The 11,162-nt window shown below is 36.4% G+C and overlaps 1 protein-coding gene across 1 annotated transcript; it reads left to right on the top strand.

Moving 5' to 3' along the window:
* Positions 1 to 576: 576 nt before the first annotated feature.
* On the top strand, positions 577 to 2,365 carry LOC109216458 (scopoletin glucosyltransferase-like). Its single transcript, XM_019380616.1, has one exon. It carries the CDS (start codon positions 761 to 763, stop codon positions 2,273 to 2,275), a length of 1,515 nt encoding a protein of 504 aa, XP_019236161.1. The 5' UTR covers positions 577 to 760; the 3' UTR covers positions 2,276 to 2,365.
* The last annotated feature ends 8,797 nt before the right edge of the window (positions 2,366 to 11,162 follow it).

The raw sequence follows: 11,162 nt of genomic DNA, 5'->3' as shown, positions 1-11,162 counted from the left end.
TTCGGTATTCGGTATTCGGTTTCTTAAAATGTAACCAATACCGTACCTAATTAAATTCAATATTGTTCGATTTTTCTCACTTTTGATTTATTCGGTTTGGTAACTTCGGTTTGAATACTAACTAGTGCATAGAGTCATAGACTGTAATATTCTAAATTAAAGTACTCAAAAGTACAAACAAAAAACATATGTTGGCAAAAGTTTTGTCCAAAGCTAGCAAATATCAAACCGGAGAGAGAAAATTATCCACAAAAGAACTGATCATTAGAAATGTCTTGTTACTTGCTTAAAGTAAATTGATGAACTTAGAGAATAATGGAAAGTAAAATTTTAGATTTTAATATTTATGTTATAATTAATAATATGTGTATTGTATAATATATTATATATTTCGGTATTTTATTTTAAAATACCAAATACCAATATTTTTTAAAAGTTAAACTAAATACCATATCGAATACCAAAATATCGAATACCAAATATCAAATTTTCAATTTCAGTACGATAATTCGATATTTACCAAATTATTCGTAGCCCTAGATATATACATTGCGGAGAATCATTAGACACGTTAATAAGATTGCATTTTTTTTTTAAAACAAAAAAAACAAAATAGTGTATGACAAGATGCCACTGGCAAGTAAATATAATCTACAAAGTAAATATAAATACATGACGTCAATACAGCAACAACTTAGCTTTTAATAAACTATTCTACTTCTCCCAGACTCCCACAAAGTGAAAGATCTTAAGCTAGAAAATGCAGACGGTGGTAGCTATGGATAACGGCAACAGCAACGGAAACGGCAAACACCAGCTCCATGTTCTTTTCCTTCCTTACTTATCCCCCGGCCATCTCATTCCGTTAGTCAACGCCGCTAGGCTATTCGCCTCCCGCGGCGTTAAAGTCACAATCCTCACTACCCCTCAAAACGCTTTACTTGTCAAATCTTCCATAAACGACGACGTTTTAATTTCCGGCCATTCAATTTCAATCCAAACTCTCCCTTTCCCTTCTGCTGAAGTTGGCTTACCTGAAGGTATTGAGAACTACAGCTCTGCCACTTCAGCGGAAATGCACGGCCAAGTATTTTACGCCATTTTTCTTTTACAAAAACCAATGGAAGACAAAATTCGTGAAATTCGTCCTGATTGTATCTTTTCTGATATGTATTTCCCTTGGACCGTCGATATAGCCAAGGAGCTGAACATTCCTCGGCTCTTGTTCAACCAATCCAGCTACATTTACAATAGCATTTTGCAAAATCTTTTGCTTTACAAACCTCACAAGGAACAGCTGAAACTGGAACCAAATTCCCAGAAAAGTAGTAGTTTTTTGGTTCCTGGTTTACCGGATAAAATTGAGTTGAAGTTATCCCAACTTACAGATGATTTGACAAAGCTCGCCGATGAGAGGAGTGTTTGGGACGACGTGCTCGACCAAACCCGAGATTCCGAGGACCGTAGCTACGGTATTGTTCACGACACATTTTACGAGCTGGAACCTGATTACGCTGATTATTATCAGAAGATTAAGAAAACCAAATGTTGGCATATTGGTCCTATCTCTTATTTTTCTTCCAAAATCCGAAGAAACGAACTGATAACCGACAATACTAGTGTGGCCAACAACGACGTTGTAGAGTGGTTGAACGAACAGAAGCCTAAATCGGTTCTTTACGTCTCTTTTGGTACCTTGACTAAATTCCCAGACGACCAAATCAGTGAAATCGCCGGAGCTCTAGAAGGTTCAAATGTCCCTTTCATTTGGGTCGTGAGAAAGCAGACATTGTTGCCGGAGGGTTTCGAGGAAAAGACGGCGGCGAACAAAAAGGGTTTGATAATTAGAAGATGGGCCCCGCAGTTGACCATCTTAAACCATTCAGCCACCGGAGGGTTCATGACTCACTGCGGTTGGAACTCCGTTCTTGAAGCCATAACCGCCGGAGTTCCATTGCTGACGTGGCCACTTTTCGCCGAGCAATTCTACAACGAGAAGCTAGTGGAGGTTGTCGGGTTGGGAGTTAAAGTGGGGACAGAAATATGGAGCCCCGGTCTTGAGGTTTCGAGTCCAGTGTTAGGAAGTGAAAAGATTAAAGAAGCAATAGAGAGATTAATGAATGGTTCAGCGGAAAGTAAGAAAATTAGGGAGAAAGCAATGGCGATGGAAAAGATGGCTAAAAATGCAATTGAAGAAGGTGGATCTTCTTGGAACAGTCTCACTGCGTTAATTGATGATATCAAGAATTTTAATTTGTCATCTACTACGGCTTAATTGATCTTTACTCATTTTGGTTATTTTCCTAAGATGTAACTTTTGTTGTTAAAATAACGCCAGCATTTAAATTTAATATTCGCATTGAAATTTGCATTTTTGGTCCTTTAATGCTAAGAATCACAAATAGAGTAATAAAGTGACATAATCAGTTAAGACAAAAAAAATGAATTTCAGAAAGAAAAAAAAAAGAGCACAAAAAACAAAGTGATGGACTATCGGAATACTGAGAGCAAAATTTTTGATTTAGCTATCATCACAAACAACATAAGAAATAAACATACATAACATAATAATTTAAGTTTTGAGCAATGACAGTTCAAAAATATTTACTCCTAATCAATTTAAACGATAATTATAGTTCATTCTATTAAGTAGCACTTATTGGTGAATAACTAAAATAAATTTTAAATAACCTAATATAATATGTGGAATTACACACACATAAAGCATGAATGGTTTTGTGATCATGCAGTTTCAGAGAGTATTGTAAAATAAATTTATTATGTTGTCGATATATATAAATTTATTCCTATATAAAAAGGATAAAATTTAACTTGAAGAGTGAAGCAAATATACTAGTTAATAAGGGAACAAAACAATCATAATTTATAAATTTATTGAATAAAATAACCTCAATCAAGTAACAAAAAAGTATATTGTATCACTTTTCTTTATACTAATTATTAATATAAATTATATAGTGTATAATAATAATTATAATAATTTAAAATAAATTTGGGGCCTTCAAAATTTGGGGGCCTAAGGCAATGGCCTGACTTTCCAAAGCCTTAAAGGCGTCCCTGACTTGAGCTAACCCATGACATGACCCTTGATAGGAGAGTGTAGAGGATGAAAATTAGGGTAGAAGGTTAGTAGGTAATCGAGTGTCTCTTTTTGTCTTTCCTTAGTTCAATAGTACTATTAGTATTAGGCATAGCCGTCAAAATGGGCTTGGCCCGTGAGTTCAGTCCAACCCAGCCCGCTACTTGGGTAGGGATGGGTTGGGATTTTTTTAGCCCATTTAAAACTGAGGCTTATAAGTCCGGCTCAAGTCAACCTGTTGGCCCTTGAGGCTTGATCGAGGCTGGGCCTAGGCCGGCCCGTGGGCCAAAAATTAATTATATTCAAATTTAAATATTTAAAAAAAGTAAAAACAAAAAAAATATTAACTATAATCTCCGTTTTCCAACCTTAGATTGCTCATTTACCCTTCCATATCAACTAGAATTTATATTTTTTATATGCATGTAGTATGACAAGATTAGTTTTCTTTTGCTTAATTAACAACGAACTACGAAAGTTTTAAGTAACCAATAATACTTTTTTCAAAAGAAAATATTATTTTAAGTGGCCAATGATCAGTTTGCTTACTTTAATATATCATTAATTATTAAATTGCTCTTCAGTATAGAAAAAGGTCAAGTTTGAATACCCAAAAGAAATTGTCAATACTAGCAAATATCATGAATTTTAAAAATTTCATGGACTATAATAATGAAATCGACAAATTGTTAAACCTAAATTGAAAAACCTTAACATATAAACTTATTGAAGCAATTCCTGAACCTAAGGAAAGTAAAAGAAAAGTACTAAAAAATATTCATGTAACGTTAAAAAAAAGAAGAGCTAGAGATATAGAGAATTTGCATTTCAATTACGAGATTCCTTGTCTAATATCAAGATTCTTGTACACTCTAAATAAACATAAGTCGTTCATATGATCAAGAGATTATATCACGAAAAAATAACTAAAGATTTGGAGAAATATTTTTTTCTAAAAAAATTGAAGGGCCGGCCTGCCCTAGCCCGCGACCCTCTTAAGGCTGGGCTGGGCTGGCCATTTTAAGGCCCGTATAGATGGAAGGCCAGCCCGCCCTAGCCCACAAAATTTAAAAGCCCGCGAGGCTTGGGCTGGGCTGGGCTAGCCCGTTTTGACAGCTCTAGTATTAGGATTGTATCATTTTTATCCTTAGATTGCTATTACTACATATCTTGTGTTTTTTTACTTGCTATCAGTATTTCTTTCATCCTTTTCTTTGCTATCTTGGTTTTCAGTTTTCTAAATATCTTGTATTGTTATTACTTGCTATTAGTATTTCTTTTATTTTTTTCTTTAGCTGAAGGTCTATCGGAAATAAATTCTCCGTCCCTTCAGGATAGAGTAAGATTGTGTACATCCTACCCTCCCCAGACCCACTTGTAAAAATATATTTTGTTATTGATGTTGTTATTGTTATTGTTGTTGTTGTTGTTGTTGCTGCTGCTGCTGTTTCAGTGTGTGGTTGCTATAGAACGAACACCATGGTCACTCATCTTTTATTTCGGTGCACTACAGTTAATAAAATATCTTTAGAACAAAAAAATTGCTAATCAACTATGTCTAAGTAATACAAAAAGTCATTATACTATTTTGTAACAAAAAGTCATCAAGCTTTGCCTAATATTCATATTTATAGCCCGTTTGGCCAAGTTGGAAAAATCAACTTATTTTTACAAGTGCTTTTTTTGAAAGTACTTTTTTCAAGAGTAATTTTGGTAAAAAGCAATTTGTATTTGGCTAATTAATTTGAAAAGCATTTCTAAGCAGCAATTTGTGTTTGACCAAGCTTTTAAAAAGTGGTTCTAAGTGTATTTTTCTAAAAAGCGTTTCTCGAAAAAGTGTTTCTGGGAAGAAGCTACTTTTTCTATTTTCCAAAACTGCTTCTGCTTCAATTCAAAAGCATTTTTTTTCTAAAAGTTTGGTCAACCACTTCAACTTCGAGAAAAAAAAAAAAAAGGCTTGAAGAACCTTGACCAAATAGACTATTAGTCACTATACATTTTTTTTTGGTAACCGAAATTTTTTCAACTTTCCAGGATATCATAACTAATGTCTCTTTTATTTCCTCCTAATGACTTTACGTGATACTAAGGTAAAATCCAGTGAGTTTTTGTGTTAAAGAAAATTAGTTAGTAACTTTTTGATAATTAAGTAAAGTTGAATGACTTTTTCTTTAAAAAAATAGGTTACTAATTTTAGTTGATAAAGTAAAAGTTGAATAATAATGTATGAATTAACACGGTAATTGTTGGAAAATGAAGGTTAAATAAACATTAAATAACATTAATTGGGCGACCAAAACACGATGTCCTTCCTTCAAAACACGATGTCCTTCGTAGGGACCATGCTTTAATATCTCAAGAATGTCCTACGTCTGTATGCTTCAATCGGAAATGGAGTGATTCTCGATGTTAATCACCCCTACTTCCTTCATTCATCAGATGCACCTGAAATGAGTTTAGTCATTGCAGTCTTTGATGGAAGAGGGTACCAAGGATGAAAGAGATCTGTGCTGGTAGCCCTTTCAGCAAAAAGTAAACTGAGCTTCATCGATGGTACATGTTTAGCTCTTGCTATTGCTTCTAATGATTATCAACCATGGAGCAGATGCAATGACATGGTAACATCATGGCTGCTGAACTCATTGTCTAAGGACATTGGAGACAGTGTGACATACTCCAAGACAGCAAGAGAACTTTGGACTGGACTGGAGCACAAATTTGGGCAATCTAATGGAGAAAAATTGTATCGCCTGCAAAAAGAGTTAGCTGGTTTAGCAAGGTACAAGTGATATAGCAACCTATTTCACAAAGCTTAAACGTCTATGGGATGAGTTGGATTCTCTCAACTCCAATATAAAGTACACCTGTACTTGTATCTGTGAGGGTAAGAAAGTAGTGGAAAAATCACAAGAGGATCAGAGACTCATTCAATTTCTAATGGGTTTGAATGAGGCCTATGGTCAAGCTAGGGAAACCATACTCATAATGAATTCATTACCCAACATAAATCATGCCTACTCCTTGATTTTACAGGATGAGAATCAGAAAGAATTGTATGTTAACCCTCTCATCTAAACTGATGCATCATCCTTCATGGTAGGAAATCAGAATAATTTCCAAAGTCAAGGAAACTTCTCACAAATAAATGGGAAGCAGAAACTTTCTGGGCAGTTTCAAAATCATGTTAATGGTTTTCAAAAATCTGGAAATCCAACACAAAGGACATCAGTTCACAAGGGAAGGAAAGGAAAATTCAATCCTAATATTTCTTTTACCTATTGCAAGAAAATAGGTCACTCAGTAGCAGATTGCTATAGAATTATAGGGTTTCTAAATGGGTTTGAACTTACAAATGGAAAACAAGGTCAAGGACCTATTAGAAGTAATGGAGCTTTCTCAGGTGACCAAGGAGATGATCTGGCCAGCAGTTATAATGAAGTTATGAATCAACACCTTTCAAAGGAACAATTCTCACAGTTGGTACTGTTAGAAATTTACCGTCTCTTTTAGAGACTTCTAGTGTGTCCCACATTTAAGGTAATAAATTATTTACCTTATCTCACAAAGAAAATAATATATCAGATAATATTTTATAGTTATGCATATATGGTAGTTTCTTTGATGGAAAGAAATAATTTTATTAGGAGTCTCTAGAGAAATTGTAATTTATGGTGAAGTCCCTAGGGCTAAAGTATTTGCCTAAGAGTCCCTAACCTACCTATAAATACGCTTGTGACTCCATCAGTCTGGCATCCTACGATAGGCATAGGCTAGAAAGCTCCTAGATTTCCTATCAAAGTTTTAAAAGGCGATTCTATAACACTTGAACAACTATGGCAGAAGGTACGTTCCTTAATTAATTTCCGATGGGACAGCTTTATGTATGTGATTAAATTCCAAATCGTGGTATCAGAGCCTACCTTTTAGCTATGTTGTTCAGTATCCGCTGATGGTAATTATGAATATAATTTATCATGTTTCGATAACAAACATTTGTAACATAGAGTTAGAACCCCATTCGGCAAATTAAACTTCAACTTTCGAGTTTCGAGTGTTTGTTGTTACTGTTTAATGTGTGAGCATTATGTATTTCTATAGACATGCTTTAATTTCACGTTTTAAGAGTAAGAGAATACTCTTTATCTGTTCTGATGATTCAAAACAGATCAAGGTAATTGTCACGACCCAATATTAAACTAGTCGTGATGGCACCTAACCAACCCGCTAGGTAAGCAAATTAACAATTACCCAATTCCAATAAAATTTAATAAGACAATTAAGTAATAAAATATCTAAATCATATACATTACCCAAGGAATGGTAGTACAAATCATGAGCTTCTAAGATTAGAATTTACAAAGCTTGTATGAAATAAATACATCATCTGTTCGAAAAGTACACAAACAAATTTTTATATTCTAAGGCTACCATGAACAAGAGGCAGCTACAACCGGAACGCAGGTACATCTTCAAATCCAGATCCCATCAAACACAGCAACATCAGCAGCCAACATCTGCGCGTAAGGTGCAGAAGTGTAGTATGGGTACAACCGACCCCATGTACTCAATAAGTAACAAACCTAACCTTAGGTTGAGAGTAGTGACAAGCTGGAACAAAGGTCAGGTCCAACACCAATAGCCAATAACAATTTGTAGCAACGTAAATCAAGTAATAAAGAAGTAACTCAGAGATAAAATGCTCAGCTTTTTCACAGTTTCCTGAAAAAAATAGTTCCGATTTTCAAGTATATCAGTGAAAACCCAAATCCTTTACCGAATCATCGAAAATACGAGTAAGTTTGAAAACTGTAATTTTTCTCAAGAATCCCTTCAACAATAAATAAGATGTTTCATTTTCTTTCCAAATAGCAAGTGTAAAATACCTCTTTGTGCCCATATGTCAATATGTGTGAGAAGTCATGAATGACGTGATACCGTACAGCATGAGAAAAATGCATATCTATGCTTTTATGTCATGTGTGCATGTCAATGTAATGTATCAAAGAGATGAACTCATGTACTCACACTCTCATAATACTCAGTCTCACTGTCTCACACTTTCCACTCATCATGCTCAACCACTCAGTACTGTACATCGCCAATTCGCCCCAAGGAAGATCCATCCCGGAATATATACATCAACTGACCATCAGTCATTCAGTACTGAGTAGGGCCAAATCTAGCCTGTGGGGAAGATCCATCCCAGGTATATAAATGCTTCGGACAAGATCCATGTCCAGGGAAGATCCATCCCTCAATATAATCAACCGCGCTCGCTGGGTGTGTGTGTAGACTCCGGAGGGGCTCCTTCAGCCCAAGCGCTATCATAAATCAAAATAACCGCTGCAACGTTCAGCCCGATCCCATATATGTAATCAATAAAACACGTTGCGGCGTGCAGCCCGATCCTATAATATCAGTCACGCTCAGGCCCCCGGCCTCACTCAGTCATCAATCTTTCCAGTTTCTCGGGCTCATAATGCCATGAAACTAGCCCAAAATGATGATATGATATGCCAATAAATGGTAACAGAGACTGAGATATGATATGCATATGAATGCATATGACTGAGTATATACAACAATGAAAGCAGATAACTCAATAACAAAAATGACCTCAGTGGGTCCTAACAGGATAAGCATGTAGCCCATGGTTTCTAACATGGATCACAGCTCAATAGCTCACGTACGTAGAAATTTCATGATTACAAGTAAGATCGGGTAACTACACAATACCACAGAAAAAACGAAGTCACAATTCACGCGGTGCAAGCCACACGCCCGTCACCTAGCATGTGCGTTACCTCAACATAGCACGTAATTCGGGGTTTCATACCCTTGGCACCAAGTTTAGAAGAGTTACTTACCTCAAACAAGCCAAATGCAATACCCAGCAAGCCAAACGATGCTCCAAAAATGCCACACCGCGCATACCGACCTCCGAACAACTTGAAACTAGCCAAAAGCAACTTAAATACATCAAATAATGCCAAAGGAAACAAACCCAATCGATAAAGTTTGAATCTTTAATCAAAATCCCAAAATCGACCAAAAAGTCAAACCCGGGCCCAGCCTCGGAACCCGATAAAACTCACAAAATCCGATAACCCATTCAATTACGAGTTCAACCATACTAGTTTCACTCAAATACCACTCCGAATCGATGTTCAAAACTCAAAAATTCACTTTATGAAATTTTAGACAGAACCCCAAATTTCACTTTGAAATCATCAATCAAATGCTATAAACGAAGATGGATTCACGAAATATAACCAAAATCGAGTATAGAACACTTATCCCAATCCATATGGTGAAAATCGCTTCCAAAAATTGTCTAAATCCGAGCTCCCCAGCTCACAATATGACCAAATGAACAAACCCTTGATATTAAATATATTTGCCCAGCTGTTCTGCTTCGTTTCATATGCTAAATGATCCTGAAACTCGCTTTTGATGCCTCTAATGGATTCTTTGTGAAATTCTAGTCAAGTTAGGCCGTTGAATCACTCCATTTGACCTTATATTGAAGGAGATAAGTTTGTTTCAATATTTGAAAATAGTATAGAAATTTAAATACGTAGTCAGTGGTAATTTCGTAATTAATCTGAAAAATTTAGCAACCCAATTCTTGGAAAAATGACCATAAAATCCTCATATGATGTCCAAATTTGACATATTCTTTTTGCTATGGTTCCGTAATTACGATACAGATCTAATGCTTCAATAAAAAGAAATCGGAGCTCATTTGATCAATGTGGTACCATTTATGCTTCAAGAAACGACGTCGAAACATAAGAAAAACGAGCGCAACATAATCCAAACCTATCCGAAACTCACCCGAGCCCCTCGGGACTCCTTACGAACGTACCAACATGTCCCATAACATAACACGGACCTACTCGAGGCCTCAAATCACGCACAACAACATCGAAACGACGAAACGCACCTCAAATCAAACTTAATGAACTTTCGACTTCCAAAAACTCACGCCGAAACATACCAAATCAACTCGGAATGAACTCAAATTTTGCACATAAGTCCTAATATATCATACGGAACTACTCATGAAATGCAAGTGCTCAAAACAACTGGTCGGGTCGTTACATTCTCCCCCACTTAAACATACGTTCGTCCTCGAACGTGCCAAGAGTTGTTCCTAAGCCGTCAAACCGCCGTGTAACCTTACCATGTACATACCCGTGGGTGATCCCACGAAACCCTATTTAAACTAGGCCCGACAACACCACACAACTAAATATCATTACTCCATCCTTAGTCCGTAAACCACAGTATCCAATTTCCAACATCTGGAATTACTACAAGACCCGAACTTCGCATGTACACATTGTATAAGTCTGAACAAGCTGTGTCAAGCCATAACCATGACCCAAGACACAATCACAGGATATACCACACTACTCAAATACCCATAGCGATAACTTCCGACCGTAATAGCTCCTCGATAACCAACTCGACACCGGTAATGAACCTCATATCAACCAAAATCTTGTTCTGAACCTTTTGTACATTGCCAATGATGAAAGAAACATGCAGAAACTCGTAACCACTTATTAGACCAACAAGTCATTGAACTCTCCCTCCTTCGACAAGAACTATGGCCAATTTCTATGCCGACTTCCGATATTATCCTCCATACATGCTGTAATCAAATCTGATAGTATCCATTCTAGGTCCAATGACCTCATCTCATCCAACACAACCACTCTAGTGACATGCCACATCAATACAATTTAAAGCCACAACACGTGCAATCCGTGCACCAATAAGAAACATTCCAAATGTACTCAATCATAGAAAATGACTCAAGAGAGAGAACCATCCCGCAAGTTCAACAAGTACCACACAATGCAATGTTATCTAACACAAAGGACCATATCTCAACATAACTCTGCTGCAATACGCGACCCCCTCCAAACACTGGTCCATAGGAAATATTTTAAGCCACTCTGCTCAAAATCGATAACCACGTGCAATTCGGCATCAAGTACCCAAGGTGAATGACCATAACCACGGAGAAGCAAATGACACAATGCCACACAAA

The sequence above is a fragment of the Nicotiana attenuata genome, unplaced genomic scaffold (genome assembly GCF_001879085.1).
Source record: "Nicotiana attenuata strain UT unplaced genomic scaffold, NIATTr2, whole genome shotgun sequence".
Classification (NCBI taxonomy): domain Eukaryota; kingdom Viridiplantae; phylum Streptophyta; class Magnoliopsida; order Solanales; family Solanaceae; genus Nicotiana; species Nicotiana attenuata.
The sequence above is the reverse complement of the archived record's forward strand: the minus strand, read 5'-3'. Positions and strand labels throughout refer to the sequence as shown.

Excerpts from the sequence above, each read along its gene's own strand:
- LOC109216458 (XM_019380616.1), top strand. The coding sequence starts at position 761 with ATGCAGACGGTGGTAGCTATGGATAACGGCAACAGCAACGGAAACGGC.